The sequence below is a fragment of the Eumetopias jubatus genome, unplaced genomic scaffold (genome assembly GCF_037043125.1).
Source record: "Eumetopias jubatus isolate StellerSeaLion01/CBP00866 unplaced genomic scaffold, mEumJub1_p1.0 scaffold_2, whole genome shotgun sequence".
NCBI lineage: Eukaryota > Metazoa > Chordata > Mammalia > Carnivora > Otariidae > Eumetopias > Eumetopias jubatus.
Window position 1 is genome coordinate 162,812,325 of NW_028274808.1, and position 22,371 is coordinate 162,834,695.

Sequence of the window (22,371 nt, forward strand, 5' to 3'; positions counted from 1 at the left end):
AGAAACTATGTGCAGACTTAGTATTGCTAGATATTTTGAAATCATGACTCAAAGTACTTGTACTAATTTATATCCTTACAAGAAATGAGAAAACTGGTCCCCTACATTCTTGCCAACAGTTGGTAGCTTTTCTTTGATTCACTGAGAAATGGTATATATATTTTAAAATGTGCATTTCCTTGATAAACAGTTCAGTTGAGTGACTTTCCATGTCTGTGCTGGCTAGTTGGACTTCCTCTGCTATTACAGGTCTGCTAATACCCTTTGCTCATTTTTCACTATGTTCTTTTGATTTTTGGCCCTAAAATTTTTTATGCTCTTTTCTTATTTTAAATTTTAAAATATGTTAATGTCAAATTTCTCAATTTTTATGATCTATTTTTTTCCTTTTTCAGTATAATAAATTCTCTCTCCTGAAGTGATAAAGTGATATTTTCTTTTAAATGGTTTAAAGATTTGCTTTTCCTATTTAGGTCCTAATCTGTCTAAAGTGTGTGTGTGTGTGTGTGTGTGTGTGTGTGTGTGTGTGTGTGTGTGTTATATGTGTGGATATTTTTAAAAATATACATATTTTTCCTATATATCTAAAAATATTTTTGTAATTTATATATTTTCTATTTTTTTAAGTACCTGGATTAAATCCTACCTGATCATGAGGCATTTAAAACATATATATTGATAGTTTGAGTTTCCTAATACTTTAGTTAGCATTTGTCCTGCTATGTTCACAAGAGGCCTGGCTTCTAATTTCCCACTCTCTTTGTTTAGTTTTAGTATAAAGGCTATACTAGCATCATAAAATGAGTTGGGACATGAGGTTTTGTCTCTTTCCAATCTTTAAAATAGTTTATATTGAATAGAAGTTATTTGCTCCTTGAAGTTACATATATCTCTCATAAAATAGTTTGGACATGCAGCTTTTTCAAACAGATAACTGACTACTGATTTAATTTCCGTTTCTTCTTGAGATGTTTGACAATTTATATTTACGTGGAGAATTGCCTACTTTATATTTATTTTCAAATTGATTGCATAAATTTTTATAGAAGTATTTTATAATTTTATTTATTTCACATTTCAATGGCATGTTCATACAGTTTAAAAATCAAAAGATTTTGAAGTTTTCTCCCATCCTTGTCCCCAAGATACCGGTTCCCTTCTCCATAGACCAACTTCTATTATTAGTTTATTTTGTGTCCTTTCAGGGATATTTAGTACATACACAAACAAATAGAAATATATTTTCTTATATTGTTATTTTTACACGAATGGTAACATATTATATATACCCTTGTGTACATTACTTTTTTCACTCAGCAGTATGTTTTGGGAAGGAAACTCTTCATGTCAATACACAGAAATTGTCCTCATTCATGCTACACCTGCATAGTATTTCTTACATTGGACATATCACACTTTATTTAAGAAATTTAAGGGAGGGGTGGAGCCCTGGACTCATGGTTTCCGATTGGTTGTGACCTCGGGGTTATGGGATTACCTGCGTGGGGCTCTGCGCTTGGCCCAGAGTCTGCTTGGGATTCTCTCTCCCTCCTCTTGCCCTCCCCCTGCTTGTGCTCCTCTAAAATAAATAAATAAAATCTTTAAAAAAATTTAATGGGAATTTAAGTGGTATACACTCTTTTGCTATTGAAACAGTGCTGTTGGGGCGCCTGGGTGGGTCAGTCATTAAGCGTCTGACTTCGGCTCAGGTCATGATCCCGGGGTCCTGGGATCGAGCTCCACATCGGACTCCCTGCTCTGCGGGAAGCCTGCTTCTCCCTCTCCCACTCCCCCTGCTTGTGTTCCCTCTCTCGCTGCCTCTCTCTCTGTCAGAGAAATAAATAAAAATCTTTAAAATAAAACAAAAACAGTGCTGCTATAGGTAACCTACCTACACATCTTTTCCCATTTATGTGAGTATATATGTAGGATAAATCCCCCAAGATAGAAATTCTGGGTCGAAGGGAATGTACATTTCTTTTTTTTAAAGATTTTATTTATTTATTTGAGAGAGAGAGAGAATGAGAGATAGAAAGCACGAGAGGGAAGAGGGTCAGAGGGAGAAGCAGACTCCCTGCTGAGCAGGGAGCCCGATGTTGGACTGGATCCCGGGACTCCAGGATCATGACCTGAGCCGAAGGCAGTCGCTTAACCAACTGAGCCACCCAGGCGCCCGGGAATGTACATTTCTAATTTGGGGAGGTATTAAATACCATCTACAGGAGTTATACAATTTACATACCTGCTAAAAGTTGTAAGAGTGCCCATTTTCTCACAACCTTTCCAGCAAATGTTTAATGAAATGTGTGGCACTTTGCTCTCGGACATCTCATCTCCGTGTGGGTTTCATTTACATTTCTCCTATCCCAAGAATGTTAAGCATCTCTATGTATATGAAATTTTAAATATTTGTATCTCCTTTTCTGTAAGCTGTCTGTTCATATCCTTTGCAAAATTTTCTGTTGTTGTTGTTGTTGTTTTTTAATGCTTTCCTCACAATTCGTAGGACCTATGTAGCTACATTAAGGAAATCAGCTCTTTGTGATATGTAGCAATACTTTTCCCAATTTTTCAATTGTCATATTTTTTTTTTTGCCATGAATAGTGCTTAAATTTTATGTGTTTGAATTTATCAGACAAATTTTTTAAAGCTTTGTGTCAGGTTAGAATTATCTTACCCACTCTGAGCTTTAAAAAAAAAATGCCCATGTTTCTTGATTACTTCAGTGGTTTTATTTTTTACATAGACATGTTTGATTCATTTGTAATTCTTCCTGATGTAGAGTGAGGTATGGATCTGATTTTATTTATATTTTTCTAGATAGTTACCAAGTGTCTATCTTTTCTGTATTGATTTGAGGTACCACTTTCATCATAAACACAGCTCCTATGTTGGACTACGTCTGAACTCACTACTTAGTTTTATTGATCAGCCCGTGTATTTAGGTGATACCTTTATAATATTTCAAATACTGAGGCTCTTTTTGTGTGGCTAGCCTCCCTCACTCTTCTTTTCCAGAAATACTCTGGAGATTTATTTTATACATATGAACTTCACAATTATTTTGCCTAGTTTTAAAAACCTTCCTACTGGTGTATTAAATTTACAGAGTAATTTAGGGAAAATTGTTTGGGCATTACAAATCAGTGGGGTTTGGGGACCAATTTGTTCTGGGACCCATATTAAATATTCCTGTAGAAAAAATTAAAAATTAGGTCCCTACTTCAAAAAAAAAATAAATCTTGGATGGATTGAAAACCTAATGAGAAAAGCAAACATCTTTATATTCTTTAGGAGCATTTATTGATTTATTTTTAAAGATTTATTTATTTATTTGCGAGAGAGAGAGACAGAGAGAGAGAGAAAGCATGTGCACAGTGTGGCCGGGGGCAGAAGGAGAGGGAGAGAAAAATTCCAATCAGACTCCAGGCTGAGTGCAGAGCCGAGCACGGGGCTTGATCTCAGGACTCTGAGATCATGACCTGAGCAGAAACCAAGAGTCAGTCGCCCAACTGATTGTGCCATCCAGGAGCCCCTTTAGGAACATTTTAGAGTTTTCTTCATATAGCTCTTGCACATTTGTTTGTGTATTTTTCTCTTGCTACTATAAATGGGTATCTTTTTTTTTTTAACTTATGAAAGCTCTTGAGTTCTGTGAATTAATTTTGTAACAGAAGACTTGGTGAATTCAAAATTTTTTTTGGTAGTAGTTTTTTAGTTGATTCTCATGAGTTTCAGGTAGACTCTTATCAATAGCAAACAGTGATGATTTCAACTCCTTTTTACAATTTAATACAGTATTTCTTGGTGGGTTTTTGTTTTGGTTTAGTTTCTTTTCTTTCTTTTTTTTTGGCCTCTCATTTAATTGTATTAGCTGGCATCTCAGAACAATATTAAAATACCAGTGCTGGCAGTGGGCATTTCTTTTTCCTGATTTTAGTTGGAATGATTCTCACAGAAAACATAATGCTGGACTTGGGACTAACGTAAATATGGACTATTGTGTTACAGAAGTACATATTTATTACTATTTTACTGAGAATTTAAAGAAAACTGATTCTAGAAGTTGAAATTTGTCAAATGCCTTTTCAATATCTATGGTGATGTTGATGAGATTTTTCTTCTCAGATCTGTTAGTAGGATGAATTAATAAAATCCCTAATATTGAATTACTTTTTCATTCCTGTATGCAATCCCTCTTGGTCATGGTATATTATTCTTCCACTGTGCTACTGGATTCAGTTTGTTAATATTTAATTAGGATTTTTGAGTGGACATGAGTGAGATTTGTTAGTTTTCCCTTCTGTGCACAATCTTTGCTGTATTGTTGGTGTTGGTGTTAAACCCACTTTATATAAAAATTTAGAAGTTTTTCTTCTTTTCACATGCTCTGGAATCATGCAACATCACAATAGGTCCTCCGTGGTGTTTTTAATGTTGTAGCTCTTTTAAAGCCTTATCCATTTTCCCATTCAGTAGGTCCATGAACATTTCCAGATCTTCTGGAATCAATTTTGATAAATTTTATGTTTTGCTAGGTAATCACTCATTTCATTCAAATTTTCAAATGTATTGTGTAGAGTCAAGGTGATGCTTTCATTTTTTTCTGGATCTTTGTGGCTTATTTTTTTGATATATTTCCCCTCTCATTTATTGGTTAGATTGGTTAGCAACTTACCTATTTCATCGTTTTTCCCTCTATAACCAGATTTTGAACTTAATGACTAGCTTTATTATATTTTTGTTTTTATAATTGATTGTTTTCTGCTTTTGTCTTCATTCATTTCTTTCTTCCACTTGACCTGGTTCTCGCCCTAACTTCTTGAGGCAGATACATTTATTTTGTATTTCCTTTGTTTATTGATGTAAGCATTAAGACTGAGTACTGTTTGAACGCTATAGCAGAGTTTCCGATATGTGGCATTTCTTTATTATTTTCTAGATGTTTTCATTTTTATTTGAATTTCCTTGAGTTATATAAAAGAGAACTTAAAAATATCCATGCAGTAGTAGCTTTCTCCTTTGGGGCTTGTTATTAATTTCTCCTTTTATTGCTTTGTGGTCATGACTGTTTGCACTCTTTCCACCTTGAAGAGGAGGTCACTGCTTAGACAACTTGATTGAATGCATAGTATCTCTGCGTATGTGTGTATACACCACCTATGTAGCTATTGTACGTACAACTTTGCTTTTTACATCTTCATCTTTTATATCTTCTGTCCTCTATGGTTTGTAACACAATCTGTAGACATGGTAGGAATTCAATAAAAGCTAGATTTTTATTATTTCAAATGGCTGTAAGAGATTTTTTGGTTTTAAAAGTCTGACCAGAAAATGAGGCTTGTTCCTTGGTAAGCATCTAGAAGGAAGAGAAGACTTTGCTTAATGTATCGTGCTCACTTTGAGGGTTACACCATGGTGTTTGTTGGGTTAGGGCAATTCTCAGGCAAGTTGTTGGCACTTCGAAAGTGTAAACTTTCACACGTTTGGCAAACTTCTGAGATGTTTCCCTCTCCACAAGTGTAAACACACTAAGTAAAGGTGGAAACTTTTTTTTATAATATCAAACAAATAACACAAACCAAACAGTCCAACATTCCAAGTCATTTGAAAACAGTTTACAGCTTTATTGGGGCTTCCCAGAGGACGTCAGTGGGAATCCAATTTATAACCTAACATCAAACTTAAAATACTCTTCTCTCAAGCCCATTCCCTTCTTGTCTCTCCCATACCCTGGCGGCAACTAAAATCACTCCTCCGCTCTTCTCTCCAGACTCCCTCAAAGCTTATTCTCTCTCCATCCCTGTCATGGATTCTGCTCCCTTTTCCCACTCCCTGCTTCCAGATGTATTTCTTGTTGCCTCCCTCACCCCACCTGCTGTGTTGTTGCTTTTCTCCCAAAATACAACCTGCCAATCTGTCTCACAGCGCTTCCTGTTCATCAGCAATGTGTATCAATTACCTTGATTGATATAACAAAAATAATGAAATGGTGGGGTACAAGGTTGTCAAATGCAGAATTTTTCTTAGAAAAATCAGGAACAAGGTTTTAAAAATACTCATACATTACAAATTCTTGTCCCAATTAAATATTTTTGTAGGTGTGACTTCTTAACGTATAAGGGAGATAAGATTGCATATATTTGTGAAAACAATCCTATCCACTTGTAGTAAGTCAGTATGGTTTGGTTTTCATTCCTGAGATGTAGGTTTGTCTTTCTTCCTAATAACGACTAAATTTGTACAATGAATTGTTTTGCAGTCTAAAGAAGGTGCATTTATTGTCAGAGATTCAAGACATTTGGGATCCTACACAATTTCTGTGTTTATAAAAGCTAGAAGGTAAGCAATTGTGATTTTGATCACTTTAGAGGTATCAATTCTTGGGACAGTCTTTCTTGGTGAGACACTGTCACATGGAGAAAGAGAGGTCTTAGCACAGAAGATTGCTGGCCTGGAAGTTAGTAAAACTGATCAATTCGAGTTGTATTCCTAACAAGCTCTGTGTGTGACTTTGCTAAGTTAAGGGACTTCTCTCTCCCATCTCCTTTTCTCAACCATGAGGAAGTTGGCTTAGTGGTAGCAGACAATGGTGGTCCTTTCCTCATATCCCTTGGGGTTTACCTGCAGAGCATTCTCCTGCACTCCGAAAGCGTCCTGTGCCTTTCTGCTGGAGGATGTTCTCTGGCTGTGGGAACTTGGGGTCCCCATGGGTAGACTGGAGGTGCCTGAGAGGTAGCATCCTAGGAGCAACCCTCCGTCAATAAGGAATGGAAGATTAGCCCCTCAGCTCCTTTGCACTTTCATGGGACAATTCTCAGATGTGTTCCACAGTCTCTCGTGGCTGCCTAGAGCCCCAGTAGTTATAGCAAACCTGCTCATCAATATACTCTCTATCGGTTTTCCTCCTTTCTTTGTTTCATATCTCCTTATATCCCTCACAGTGCATTTATTCACTCATTGAACTGATAACTAAATACTTATAAGTGTCCCTAACAGGCTCTACTATTTTGGACACAGGAGTTGTCAACTAGACAACTTTGGCTGAAGTTATGTTCGAATCTAAGGACCCAATAAGATGGCTCAGGAATTTACCCGGGCGTGGCGAGGCACCAGTTGAATCTAACCCACTCTGCAGTGTGTAGTGTCACTAGGATAAAAGTTTTAGAGGTGGAGTCCTGTCGCTTCACGAATTGACTTAGTTCCAAAGTGATCTTCTGCTTGTTTACTAATTCACGTTCTATTGATTGTAGAAATATGGAGGCTACCATCAAACATTATCAGATTAAAAAGAATGACTCAGGACAGTGGTACGTGGCTGAAAGACACCTCTTTCAATCAATCCCTGACTTGATCTGGTATCACCAGCATAATGCGGCAGGTAAGGCAGGAGCTTCAGGCTGGGAGAGTCAGGGGGCCTGGCCCCAGACAGGCAATGCATCTTTGGTCTCAGACACTTTAACAGGAGCAAATACCCCTGCAGAGATCTGTAAGAGCCTGAAATACAACCTGTGTTTTGAACATTTCTCTTCATTGAAGCTTCTTCGTTTTTCTAGTCAAGGGAAAGGAGGTAGGTTAATTTTTTACATTTCTGCCAGGTTAGGAAAAATGATAGCTGGCAGAGAAGCAAAAGGCAATGTAATCATCAATGCATTTGTTCTTGAACTTTACATAGGGCTAAGTGTAATGGCATTTCAAGTGCCCTCGGTAATCATGCCCCCATAAATTTACTCTCTACTTCAGTCGTATAGAAAATTACCCTTAAATATCTCGTTCTCTGTTCTTTCTTGTTTGGAGAACACAAAAAGTTGTATAGGACAAAGCCTTTCACAGTTAAAATTTGACTTAAATAAAGCAGAAGCATTATTTAACCCCCTTCTTTAGGTGTTGTTTGCAATAGTTGCTAGTTTTGCAAACTTATTATCTATGGAAAGGTACAGGATTCCAGAAAGTTCCACCACAATTACAGTCACAGCTCTGGCCTTTAGCCCTCCCCCAACCTCTCCCAGACCACCTTGAACCCATTAGGGGAATCTTCTTGCTTCAATATTATAGAATTTGGAACCCACTGTAACTTTTCATATTATTTGGATTTCTTGCCATTATTTTAGATATCTCTCATGAAAACTTGTGTTGACAAAAAAAAAATCCTTTTGGAAAGTGGCCACTTTTCCATTATACTGGTCTAAACATCAAGAGTAAATCCAAGGAAGTTTTTATCCATTTATGGGATGAATCCACATGGATATTCCAATGGTCTCTGGGAGTTTGGTTAGAGAGGAAGTAGTGGTGAGTCTGAGTGGGACCAGGAAGGACATATTCATGTGTAGAGATAGAAACCCTTAAAATCAGGAGATCAGTTCTGAGTTTTTTTCTTTACAGTCCTCTTTTCCTTCCCTTCAAAGAAAAAATTTGAGAAACAGAGTGGTTATGCCGATGTGGTTAAAAAAAAATACTAAGGTAGATCAGGATGTGCTGACATGAAGAGATGTTAGTGATAAGTTGTTTAGTAAAGAGAAAAAAAGTGCAAAACAGTATATGAGAATATAGTCCCACTTTTATAAACAAAAATACATACACATGAGCGCATAGAAAAATTCTGTTAAAGGTTAGGTAAGAATTTTTAAACTAAAAAGATTATAACAGACTACAAACTTAATGTTTACTTTTGGGGAATGACACTGGGGGTAAGGGAAGCTTTTATTTTCTGCCTTATGAGATTGTTTAGAGTTTGATTTTTTTGTTACAATATACATAAATTATTCTTATAATGCATAAAATATCACTTTTAAAAAGAAAAAACTGGATCAGGGGCTCCTGGGTGGCTCAGTCATTTAAGCATCTGCCTTCAGCTTAGGTCATGAGCCTTGGGTCCTGGGATCCAGTCTGATGTCGGGCTCCCTGCTCAGCAGCAAGCCTGCTTCTCCCTCTCCCTCTGTCGCTCCCCCTGTTCCCCCCCCGTCAAACCCCCTGCTCCCTCTCTCTCTCTGTCAAATAAATAAATAAAATCTTAAAAAAAGAAAAAAACTGATTCAAACAAAACAACAACAACAAAAAAAGAAAAACTTCCAACTATAGCTGCTATTTATTAGGGAGAAAAGAAAGTACAAAAGATATAACAAGAAAGAAGGATGCTAAGAGGAAGGGAATGGGACCCAGAAATAGCGATATTTGTTGAAGACTTACTTTGGGCCAGACCCTGTTCTGAGTGCTTTTATGTATATTTATTTATTTAATTTTCAGAATGATCCTATGAAGTAGGTGCTGTTGGTATCTCCATCTTACAGATGAAGGAACTGAGACATGAGTGGTACTCATGATTACACAGTTAATAAGTGTTTGTGCTGAGATTCGAACTTGAGGAATGTTTGAGACCTTTAGAGCCATTGAACCCACTGGCTCTGGCGTCTGCACTCAATGACTGCTATAGCCTCCAGAAAGAGACAGATCAGATCATCGGAGGGTACATTGGAGGGTCCAGTATCAGAGGAGGCTGTGAATCAGAGCCCATGACTATCTTGCCTACTTTTTGACTTCTGGTCAATTTAGTTCATGACAATCCATCTCTTCCCCAGAAGTAAGGACAATGCCAAGAGAGTGACAGACTTCTTTTTGTCAGAAAGATAGACCATCATTAAACCCCTGGTAGTATATCACAGAATAATAAATAAATCACAGAATGAAAATGTTTAGCAAATAAGAACTTTGAAAATTAGAAGACAGTGTTAGGGTCTTAAAGAAATTCCTTGTTATGTTCTTTATTGGGCTCATGTGTTACAGAGTCCCAACTCGATGAGGGCTCTAACCTCAACTAGGTCTTCTGAGTCATTGGTGAGTACCCTTTCCTGTTCTCTCTTCAAACTTTTACCGTTCTCCTCAAGACCCCTTTTCCAGTATTACCCACTGCCCTCTCAGCAAACCTCTAGCTATCTACTTCATTGAGAAAATGGAAGCCACCTGACATGAGCTCCCTCAATCTTGTCCTCCTGCTGCCAGGCTCTCATCCTCACCTCACCCCTTCCAGGGCTAGGAGGCTGAGCCTATGTTCCTGTTCCCTCCACTCCTCTCCTGCTGGGACCACCCACCATCCACTCTTCCTTCCTCTCCTGTATCTCGCCCATTTCTTCTTACCTTCTCCCTTAACCGTGTAAACATCCTTAAGAATCTCTTATTCAAAAAGCCAAAAAACAAAGCCCTCCCTTGGTCCTTTCTTCCTTTAGACATTGCTCTTCCAAGTCACACTTTTGGAGAAATGTGTCCACATCCATTGTCTCCACTTGGTCCATTTTGCATTTGCATTTTAAACGTCTGCAATCTGGCTTCTGCCTCCATTGCCCTATGTTTTACCAGTGATCCCCGTATTGACCTAGAGGGTGATGCTTTTTAATTCTTATATTTTCAAGTCCTCTCTGCTATATTTGACATGTCACCCCTTGAAACCCCCTGCTTTCCAGATGTTTTGACACTGCCTTTTCTTGCTCTCGAACTCAGATCATTCCTTAAAGTTCTTCCCAATGGGTCTTACTTCTCCTCTTCCCTTAAACATTGGTGTTCTGCAGGGATTTGTCCCCAGTCACTTCTCTCCTCACCCTAGACATTTCCCTTTGCAGAATTCTTCTGCCTGGTAGTCCCAGGCACTTGCAATCCCGCAGGCCCTGAACTTCAGTGATGATAGGGAACTCTTCATCTTAACCACTGCTTTCTCTCCAAACCTAGTCTTCTTCCTGTTGTCCATTTCAGATAATAGTGTCATCATCCTGCCAATTACAGGGGCTGGAAACAGAGGAGTCACAGAGATGATTCCATTCTCCTGAATGGATAACTTCTTTCCTCCTCCCCCTCCCTCTTCCCCTCCCCCCTTCCCCTCCCTCCCTTTCTTCCTCTTTTCCTTCTCCCTCCTCCTCCTCCTCCTTCTCTTCACTTATTGGAAAACCTTCCTCTATGGAAGTGTATTTGCCATACGATAGTATATTTAGGTATATAACATGGTGATTCAACATTTATATACATTACAAAGTAATCACAATAAATCTAGCTACCATCTGTCACCATGCAAAGTTGTTACATATTATTAACACATGCCATACATTGTGTCTCCTACAAAAATTTGTACCTTTTAATCCCCTTTCCCTATTTTGCCCATCCTACCACCCCCCATACTCACTTTAGCAACCACCAGATTGTTCTGTTTCTATGAGTATGTTTCAGTTTTGTTTGGTTTGTTTGCTTTGTTTTTTCAGATTCCACATATAAATGAATTCATACAGTATTTGTCTTTCTCTTTCTGATTTTTTCACTTAGTATAATACCATCTAGGTCCATCCATGTTGTTGTAAATGGCAAGATTTTATTTTTTCTTATGGCTGAAGAATATTTCATTATTCCAGCCATATATTCTTTGTCCATTCATCTATCAGTGGACACTTAGGTTGCTTCTGTATTTTGGCTGTTTAAATAATGCTCCAGTGAACATAGGGGTGCATGTATCTTTTCAAATTAGTGTTTTTTATTTCTTTGGAGAAATACCCAGAAGAAGAATTGCTGGATTGTATGGTAGTTTTATTTTTAGTTTTTTTGAGGAACCTCCACATTGTTTTCCATGGTGGCCACACCATTTTGCATTCCCACCAATAGTGCTCGAGGGTTCTCTTTACTCTGCATCCTTGCCAACACTTGTCTGATTGATACCAGCCATTCTGACAGGTGTGAGGTGATATCTCATGGTGTATTTGATTTGCATTTCCCTGATGATGAGTGATGCTGCGCATCTTTTCATGTGTCTGTTGACCATCTGTATGTCTTCTTTGGGGGAAATGTCTATTTGGGTCCTCTGCCCATTTTTTTTTAAATTGGATTGTTTGGTCTTTTTTTGATAGGGTTGTATGAATTCTTTATATATTTTGGATATTAGCTCCTTTCTGGTCATAGCATTTGTAAATACCTTCTCCCATTCAAGTAGGTTGCCTTTTTGTTTTGTTGATAGTTTCCTTCACTGTGCAAAAACTTTTTAGTTTGATGTAGTCCCATTTGTCTATTTTTGTTTTTGTTGGCCTTGCCTGAGGAGACAGATGAAAAAAATATTGCTTAGACTGATGTCCAAGAGCTTACTACATATGGTTTCTTCTAGGAGTTTGATGTTTTCTGGTCTTACATTTAAGTTTTTAATCCATTTTGAATTTGTGTGTGTGTGTGTGTGTGTGTGTGTGGTGTAAAAAAGTGGTCCACTTTCATTCTTTTGCATATAGTTGTCCAGTTTTCCCAGCACCATTTATTGAAGAAAACATCAATGGGGATCTTTTCACCATTGTATGTGTTTGCCTTTTTTGTCGAAGATTAATTGACCAGATAAGCTTGGGTTTATTTCTGGACTTTCTGTATTGTTCCATTGATCTCTGTGTCTGTTTTTGTGCCAGTACCATACTGTTTTAACTATTATAGCTTTGTAGTATAGTTTGAAATCAGGGGGTGTGATACCTCCAGCTTTGTTTTTCCCTCTCAAGACTGCTTTGGTTATTCAGGGCCTTTTGCGATTCCATACAAATTTTAATACTATTTGTTCTACAACTTCTGGTTAATTATCAAGTGCAATGAATTTCATATCCTAAGTGTGTCTCATATAGGTTCTTGCCTCTCTTTGTCTTCTAGTGCTGCTCTAATCATTGTTCACTTGAACAACTGTAATGGCCTCTTAACTGGTCTTGTCTTCAATGTTGACTTACCCTCAATCCATCCTCTACGCTGATGTCAGAATGATCTACCAAAAATGTAAATCTGACCATGCCACTCCCTTATTTGGGAACTTTCAATGGCTCCTTCTCACCTGCAGGATGATGTAATGTTCCCCAACATGGCTTACAAGGCCCATCATAACCAGAATATTACCTACCTCTCAAGTGTAATTTCTTGCCTCTTCTATCTCTCACCTTTTGCTCAAGTAGCCCATCCTGCTTCATACCTCTAGGTGTCATCTCACGCTGTTACCTCTGCCTGGAGTGTTTTTCATAGATTCTCTTCATGGCTTAACTCCACTTGCCATATTCATCTCAGGTATCATTTCTTTCCAGAAGACTTCTTCGAATCCAAAAATGTGTGAGGTGCTGTGTCCTGGAGCATCTTGTGTATCTCCAGCGCAGGATTTATTCCTCGTATATTGGAATTGCCTTTCTCTGCCTGTCTTCCCTCACTGAGATTGAGCCCCTGAGTACAGAGTCCTCACCTTATTCATCTTTGGTCCTCCAGAATCTTGGAGATCTACCTAGAAGAGTGTCTTGCACACAATGAGGCACTTAATGATGCTTTTTTCTCTTCTTATACTGGCCACATTGCTTTCTGTCTTCCAGCCTTTGCACATTCTGTTCCATCTGCCCAGAATGCTCTTCCTCCTGATCTTTGTAAGATGGCTCCTTATTGGTTGATGTCAGCATAGCTCTCATCTTGTCAGAGAGGCCTTCCCGGAGCGCTCACTCGATAGAAGCTGTTTTGTTTCTACTCTGCTTACCACTCATCATCTTCTGTTTTTTCTTGAGTGTGCATGTACTTGTTTATTTTCTCTTCCCCCACCAAACTGTAAGCTCTACGGGAGCGGGGCCCACCACTGGCTTACTCACTGCTTCACTGCTGTCTCCCACCATCTAGATGGTGCTTGGCACAAAGCAGGCCCCAAATAAACATTAGTCGAGGAAATAAATAACAAAGGCTTGTTGAACTAAATTGAAATTGATGGAACAGAATACTACATGTTGACCCAATCAAAAGAAGTCTCATTTATGCTACCATGTTATTAAAAAAAAAAAACTACTCTCAAAAAGTGGAGTCAGGAAATGGGTACCCTTAAACACTGTTGGTGGTTGAATGAATTAGTACAGTTTTTCTATATGTGCTTTGATCAAGAAATCACATTTTAAGGAATTTATCCCTAAGGCAATAATTTGAGAGGTACCTAAAAGTTTATGTTCAAAAACATACAGCATATTTTACAATAGTGGCATCTTAGAAGTAACTTTAAGCTCTATTTATAGTCACTGATGTGTATCAATGACATATTGTGTGTAAAAAGCTTATAGCAAGACATTTACTTTTCTGTGAAACATATTGGGTGTGTGTATGCCTTCAAGTACATATACAGAGATTTTTGCAGAGGTGTTCACCAGAATGATAACAGTGCATCTCTGGCTGCTAAGATTTAGTGAGATCTTTACTTTGTCTTTAAATTTTCTTGGATTTTAAAATGTGTTTCCACCCTGAAACAAATAATACATTATATGTTAATAATAAAAAAATAAATTAAAAAGATGTGTGTCCAATGAGCAAATATTATTTTATGAAAAATGGGGAAAACAAGTAAATAGGCTAATGGAGAATACTTTCCCGCCTAATTTATTTGAAGACTGGCATCGTCATCTAATACATTGTTTTTTTTCTTTTATGTTAGTAAGTAGGCTTGAAATGCCAATTTCTGTGTCTCCCCAGGCCTCATGAGCCGTCTCCGCTACCCAGTCGGACTGATGGGCAGCTGTTTGCCAGCCACAGCTGGTTTTAGCTACGGTAATGTATGCGCATGCACCCAAGTACAATATCAAATCCCATAAAGAATCTACTCCACGTTCCCTCTACGTTCTTTAAATTCTTAGCTTTTCTGAGATGTCTAGATAGGTTTCCGTTCAGCGTTTAAATCCCCCTTCTGAGATACTTAAATATATGCATCTCACAAGAGCAATTTGAACTTCAGAAAGAAATGTTTCAATTTTACTTCAAATTTCATTATACATTAAACAGGCGTTCTTTTGATAAATTAGAATTCTTTTTATTTGGCTGTTTGAGCTGTTGCTCTCTGGGTACAAGGGTGGCTGGAAAATGACTGTTCTCCAAGAGAACCTGCTAAAAAGAGCTGCTCAAAGTGTCCTCTTCACCTTTTTAAAATACAACCCATAGAAAGTTTAATTTGAACTATTTTCTAGCAGATGTGTATCAGCAAATCCGTGACAATAAAGAAGAGCCAAAGAATTCTGTTCTGTAATTTGGTGACATTTTATTCCCTTAAATTTCTCTCATTAGTGAGAAACAGAAAATACTGAAAAAATGATCACATAATTATATAGTGTATCAGGACTCGGGGTCTCTATTTTAATTAGGATGGGAGAATGATTCAGGGTCTTATGGGTCCTGGGTTATTCCTCTGCCCTTAATACAATGTATATAATAAAAGCTCTGCCATTAGCTGTTTATTTAAGTTAAGCATAGTCCTGTTTCACTTTTTAAAAATAAACTCAATTTTTTAACATGTAGAACAGTGCACAACTCATAACTCTATAGCTCAATTAGTTTTCCCTGTTTTTGACTATTTAATATAAATGGAATAAGACCATGCATTTGTATCTGGCTTCTTCTTCTTTACCCGTGATATTGGGTGTGGTTGGTCCATCTCCAATGTGGTATAGTGCGACATTGCATGACTATACCACAGTTGATTTACCCATCCTTCGTTAGATGGCCAGTTGGGTTGAAACCAATTTTTATCTCATAAATAACATCATTATGGACATTCTTGCGTGTCTTTGATGAAGTTCAGTACACATTTAAGCTCCAACAGTGTTGGATATATACTTAAAAGTAGAATTGCTGGGTTCTAGAGTATGTATGTACACACTCAGATGTAGTTCATTTTCCAAAAAGCTTATGCCAAATTACACCTCAATCAATAGCGTAGGGGCATTCTAGTTGCTCCACACCTTTGCCAATATTTAGTATTTTTGTTGATTCTTTTCTTTGGTTTTCACGTTAGCCAATCTGCTGTGTGTAGTAGTGGTATCTCATCGTGGTTTAAATTTGCATTTCCCTGATGACTGATTATTTTGATCAACTTTTTATAGCTTAAATGGCCATTTGGGTATTCTGTTTTGTGAAAGACACTCTATTCAGGCTTTTTAGCCCTTAAAAATATAGTTATCTGCCTTTTTCTAATTGATTTTTCATATTCTGAATAGCCACTCTTTACTGGTTACATGTTTTAGAGATATCTTCTCCCGATCTGTGGCTTACCTTTTCCCTCTCTTAATGGGGTGCAATTGATGAACAGGATTTTTATGAAGGGTAATTTGTCAATATTTCCCTTTAGGGTTATATTCTGTTGAATAAATTTATGCCAATATCAAAGTCATAAATATATTCTCCCGTGTTACTTTTAAAACACGCCCTACTACTGGGAGGGGGAGCACTTTGCAAAGCTGGTAATAAGGATCATTAGCCTCTACAATTCTTTTAACTACATTATTCTAAAGTTCCAGCAGATGGCGGTGTTGCTATGCAAAAGGAGATCCTGAAAAGGAAAGATATGATCGTTCCCAAGTGTTTTCAAGAGGGTTATTTTAAAAACAGTTCTTTTTTCCTTATTTGGCTTCTATGGAAGTGAAATATACCATAACACAAATTTCACTTCAAACACACACTTAGATATATGTGAGTTAGAATCCTAGCAGTGCACGTATTTATTAGGTGAATTTGTTAGGCTTTTCTCTAGGAGAAGACACAGAGGCAGAAAAGCCCTTTAGGGGTGGAAGTGAGCAGAGGAGTGACGTAGGGGGCGAGGTGGGGGGCCGAATGTTCTGTGCCTCACAAGTTTACTCAGCAGGACAAAAACAGATGGGGACATACATATTCTTGGGGCCAGGTCTAATTTTGGTAGGTTTGGTTCAGAAAGGCAAAGTGTTGCCTTTTAACTTGGGTCTCTCTGGAAAGAGAAAGTGTTTTGATACCCCTAATTCCTCTCCAGGCAAGTCAAGTTTGTATGTTTAAACTTGAATTCTGGAATTACACATGTAAATGACCATGAGAGTATTAACCATGGTTACGGTTCTGCTGCCCTCACTGATAAAATTTTTAACCTCTTTGTGAAAGAATAGAGTAGGTCTAGATAATTCCTGAATCTCTTCTAGCTAAAATTTTTCCCTACTTGTGACATGGATGTTTTACTTTTCTAGAAAAGTGGGAGATAGATCCTGCTGAGTTGGCTTTTGTAAAGGAGATTGGAAGCGGTCAGTTTGGGGTGGTCCATTTAGGTGAATGGCGAGCGCACATCCGGGTAGCTATCAAGGCCATCAGCGAAGGCTCCATGTCCGAGGAGGATTTCATCGAAGAGGCTAAAGTGATGATGTGAGTATAAGCATACAACACCACATACACGGCATACAACATTCTGGTGTCCTGGAAAGAACATGGATTTTGGAGTAGTCACACTTGGATTTATGTCACAACCCTGCCCAAGCTAGTTGTGTGACCTGGGGTGAGTTTTTTCACCTTTCCAAGCCTCAATTTCTTCACTCGTAAAATGGGGATAACAATACTTTTTTCACTGCATCACTGTGTGAATTACATGAAGAAATCCGTGAAAGTGACAAGCATGTATGTTCTTTACACGATTTCCTTCCTTCCTCCTTTCCTTCCTTCCTTCCTTCCTTCCTTCCTTCCTTCCCTTCCCTTCCTTTCCTTTTTTCTTTCTTTCTTTCTTTCTTTCTTTCTTTCTTTCTTTCTTTCTTTCTTTCTTTCTTTCTTTCTTTCTTTCTTTCTTTCTTTCCTTCCTTCCTTCCTTCCTTCCTTCCTTCCTTCCTTCCTTCCTTCCCTTCCCTTCCCTTCCCTTCCCTTCCTTTCCTTTTTTCTTTCTTTCTTTCTTTCTTTCTTTCTTTCTTTCTTTCTTTCTTTCTTTCTTTCTTTCTTTCTTTCTTTCCTTTCTTTCTTTCTTTCTTCCTCCCTTCCTTCCTTCCTTTCTTTCTTTCTTTCTTTCTTTCTTTCTTTCTTTCTTTCTTTCTGTCTGTCTGTCTTTCTTTCTTTCTCTCTCTCTTTCTTTCTTTTCTTTTCCTGAAGCAAAAAGTGTTCATTTTATTTAAATAGTCATATAAGGATAAAGTATTTGCTTTCAGAGAACTTAAGAATCCAGAGCTCTAACAGAAGTGACTCCTGTGACATGTTGGGTGCTGTTCCTATGGGATCACATCTGTGATTTCCCAGGTCAGCATTTGACTCCGTTGAATATGTGGTTGTGGTTTATGTCTGTAATCTGGGCTGGATCAGGACAAGCCAAATCAAATCCATCGACTTTAAGTCTTTGTTCAACACTTACTTACAGGAGCAGCAATGTGGTGAAAAACAAAAACTCTAGATGGCATTACCTAGATTCTGTTATCCAAAACAATTTAGTTCTGTTCTAAATGTCAGACATCAACTGAACAAACAGACAAGCCAACCAAAAAACCAGAAGTGATTAACTGGACCCATTCTCCTTTAATGGCAGAGCAGTGCTGTCTCTGAGGGCTCTCAACCCTACCCCAAGTGTCCTATCAAAATGTTCTTCCCGGGCGCCTGGGTGGCTCAGTCGTTAAGCGTCTGCCTTCGGCTCAGGTCATGATCCCAGGGTCCTGGGATCGAGTCCCACATCGGGCTCCCTGCTCTGCGGGAAGCCTGCTTCTCCCTCTCCCACTCCCCCTGCTTGTGTTCCTGCTCTCGCTGTCTCTCTCTCTGTCAAATAAATAAATAAAATCTTAAAAAAAAAAAAAAAGTTCTTCCCATCCAGTTACAATAAAGTGAATTTCAAGGAAAGTTATGATAAACATAATTTTCCAGTGATATCAGCTTCCTAAAGCTGGTCGTGTGCCCCTAGGTGACCTCAGGCACATATATGTCTGGCCTGTATTCCCTGATACCACCTGCATCAGACCCTAGTTTTCCTACATCTAAAGGAGAGACAAAACATTTATATTGCTGTGTTGATTTGATAGGTATCATAAGGATGACTGGGAGACATTTAGTTCAGGGAAAGTTGAAGCCATAGAAACTCCTATGGAACAAGAAAGAATTAGAGATGTTCAATGTAGTGACAAGAGGATTCTTGAAAGGTTCAAGCCTTATTGAGCATTTCGGGTCAAGGTTTCTGGGAATGATATTTTGAGGACTGTGGGAGATGCCCAGAGTGTGAGAAATACAAATGACTCCTGGAAGTTTACAGAGGCAGGAATGAAGCTAATGGCTTATTTTTAAGTCAGTTCAGATGGTTTGAACACAGCCTATTTTTTTAATTAATTTTTTATTCTTATGTTAATCACCACACATTACATCATTAGTTTTTGATGTAGTGTTCCATGATTCATTGTTTGTGCATAACACCCAGTACTCCATGCAGAATGTGCCCTCTTTAATACCCATCACCAGGCTAACCCATCCCCCCACCCCCATCCCCTCTAGAACCCTCAGTTTGTTTTTCAGAGTCCATTGTCTCTCATGGTTCGTCTCCCCCTCTGACTTACTCCCCTTCATTCTTCCCCTCCTGCTATCTTCTTCTTCTTTTTCTTTTTTCTTAACATATGTTGAATTATTTGTTTCAGAAGTATAGATCTGTGATTCAACAGTCTTGCACAATTCACAGTGCTCACCATAGCACATACCCTACCCAATGTCTATCACGCAGCCACCCCATCCCTCCCACCCCCCACCACTCCAGCAACCCTCAGTTTGTTTCCTGAGATTAAGAATTCCTCATATCAGTGAGGAATTCTCATATGATACATGTCTTTCTCTGATTGACTTATTTCACTCAGCATAACACCCTCCAGTTCCATCCACGTCATTGCAAATGGCAAGATCTCATTCCTTTTGATGGCTGCATAATATTCCATTGTGTATATATACCACATCTTCTTTATCCATTCATCTGTTGATGGACATCTTGGCTCTTTCCACAGTTTGGCTATTGTGGACATTGCTGCTATAAACATTGGGGTGCACGTACCCCTTTGGATCCCTACATTTGTATCTTTGTGGTAAATACCCAGTAGTGCAATTGCTGGATCGTATGGCAGCTCTATTTTCAACTCTTTGAGGAACCTCCATACTGTTTTCCAGAGTGGTTGCACCAGCTTGCATTCCCACCAACAGTGTAGGAGGGTTCCCCTTTCTCCGCATCCCCGCCAACATCTGTCGTTTCCTGACTTGTTAATTTTAGCCATTCTGACTGGTGAACGCAGCCTATTTTTTCCTGATTTTTTTGAAAGTGAGGCAGAAAAATTTCCTTCTGAAATCCTGTTGCAAATCCATTCATCTTTACAAAATTGCATAGCTGACACACACTGAGCTCTATCTGCCAAGCATACACAACTTGGTAATACTGTATTACCTCCTTTTTAAGTGTGTAGTTTAAATGTCACCTCCTCCAGGAAGTCTTCCCTACCATGTTTAATTGGCAGACTGACTCCCACATGATTTCTATTGTATCACCTGTGTTAGTTCCATCAACATACTTGTCACTGCTCTGGTGATATTGCTAAGCAAATGCAGTGTAATATTTGAATTCTCAGATGTTTATATGTGGGTATCAATGTGGTGGTTTTCTCATGGCAAATCAATATGCCATTTTAAGAGTGACTTTCCTGCCGTTATTCTGCATACGTATAAATGGCATCCCTTAACTGAAAAATACACTTTATAAATGAGAAAGATAAATCAGACAAAATATACATATACAGGATATGTATCTACAGATTAAAATCATGTAGCGATCCTCTGAACACCTCTTTCCCACTACCTGGTAGTGGCTTTGCATGCTAATCATATGGTAATATGTCAATTAATACTATTTTAAGGTAAATAATCTCCCTGAGTCATTGACTTTATTTTGCCTCTGTGAATGAAAACTGGTAACATTTCAAGTTACTTTTGACTAGGAGAGAAGTTGGCTTATTATACGTCTTGTAAAATTATAAACATTAACTTGAATATTGTTTTCCATGATGCCTACTTGGCAAAACAGGCCTTTAGGGACTGAATACTATGCTCCAGAAGAAACAATAAACTTTTGAAGTTTAGAGGACTAAAGAGTTCTGTGTGTATTTTAATAGGCAACATTCAAAGACGTGTGTGTGTGTGTGTGTGTGTGTTGTGTGTGTGTGTGTGTATGTGTGTGTGTGATTGCTAAATACAGAACAGGGTTTCAAGTTGGCAAGTGTTTTTCAGTCTCCAACTTTATCTAAAATTTCTTTTTTAATGCCTTTTTAGAAAAAATTTTAAAGATTTTATTTATTCATGAGAGAAGGGGGGGGGAAGCAGAGGCAAAGGGAGAAGCAGGTTCGCTGTTGCACGGCTCGATCCCAGGACCCCAGGATCATGACCTGGGCCAAAGGCAGATGCTTAACCAACTGAGCCACCCAGACACCTTATTTTTTTTTTTATAATTTTTCTTTCTTTCTTTCTTTTTTTAATGCATCAATCATGGTTTCCTCCCTTCAATCTGTCTCAAACTGTTGTCTGAGCAGCTTCAGTTAGGAAAGCTGAAACTCGGGAGGAAAAGCAGGAAAAACCGAATCTACGTAACATTCTGCATCTTCAGTGACTTGGGGAGTACTACTTGAACTCTTGACCCCACTTATGCAGCACGTACAGTGGAAAGGAAACTGTTCTACTTTCTCTGTGGTTGCGTTCACTTTTCTCGTATCTTGATGTCGACAATTACGTAGAGTTGGTGCATATCACCGATTGAATCTCAGCACTCTCAAGGGCATAAACGAATCTGCTTACTGGTGTGTGTTTTTCTTGAACAGGAGATTGTCTCATCCCAGGCTGGTCCAGCTCTATGGAGTGTGCATACAGCAGAAGCCACTGTACATTGTGACCGAGTTTATGGAGAACGGCTGCCTGCTGGACTATCTCAGAGACAGAAGGGGAACGCTTACAAGGGAGATGCTGCTGAGCATGTGCCAGGATACCTGTGAAGGGATGGAGTATCTGGAGAGGAACTGCTTCATTCATAGGGATTTAGTAAGTAGGATGCAAGTTGGCTGATTATTCTAGGCATTATATTCAGAAGAATATGACAATTGAGGACTTTCACTATTTTTTTAAAGATTTTATTTATTTATTTGTCAGACAGAGAGAGAGAGAGAGGGAACACAAGCGGGGGGTGGCGGGGGGAGGCAGAGGCAGAGGGAGAAGCAGGTTCCAGGGAGCCTGATGCGGGACTCGATCCCAGGACCTCGGGTTCATGACCTGGGCCAAAGGCAGACGCTTAACCGACTGAGCCACCCAGGCATCCTGAGGCCTTTCACTATTTTAAATAAAATACCTTTGACTTAATTTCTAAACCCTTTCCTACTGTAATTCTATGGGAAATGTAGCTTCATTTTTAATTGCCCCTTAATGCTGCAGCCAAGTGAGGCATTACTCTAAATGTACCTTCAACTAATTAACTGCCACGCTCATCAACTAACCAAAACTATTTTACTTTTCTTTCCTCTCACCTTCCCCCCCTTCTTCCATTCCTTCCACTTTTCTTCCTTTCAACCAGTAATCAAATACGTGACGAGGGCCAGTATCAGCCAAGCGCTCTGCCGGGC

General features: G+C 38.6%; 1 protein-coding gene across 2 annotated transcripts in view; it reads left to right on the plus strand.

The window, feature by feature from the left end:
- TXK (TXK tyrosine kinase) overlaps positions 1-22,371 on the plus strand; it is a 59,439-nt gene that overhangs the window by 28,297 nt on the left and 8,771 nt on the right. For both annotated transcript variants that reach the window (XM_028100528.2, XM_028100526.2), the window contains exons 7-11: positions 6,264-6,343; positions 7,255-7,382; positions 14,471-14,545; positions 16,978-17,149; positions 21,580-21,796. In XM_028100528.2, coding sequence (XP_027956329.1) covers positions 6,264-6,343; positions 7,255-7,382; positions 14,471-14,545; positions 16,978-17,149; positions 21,580-21,796 — 672 coding nt within the window. The remainder of the gene's footprint in view (positions 1-6,263; positions 6,344-7,254; positions 7,383-14,470; positions 14,546-16,977; positions 17,150-21,579; positions 21,797-22,371) is intronic.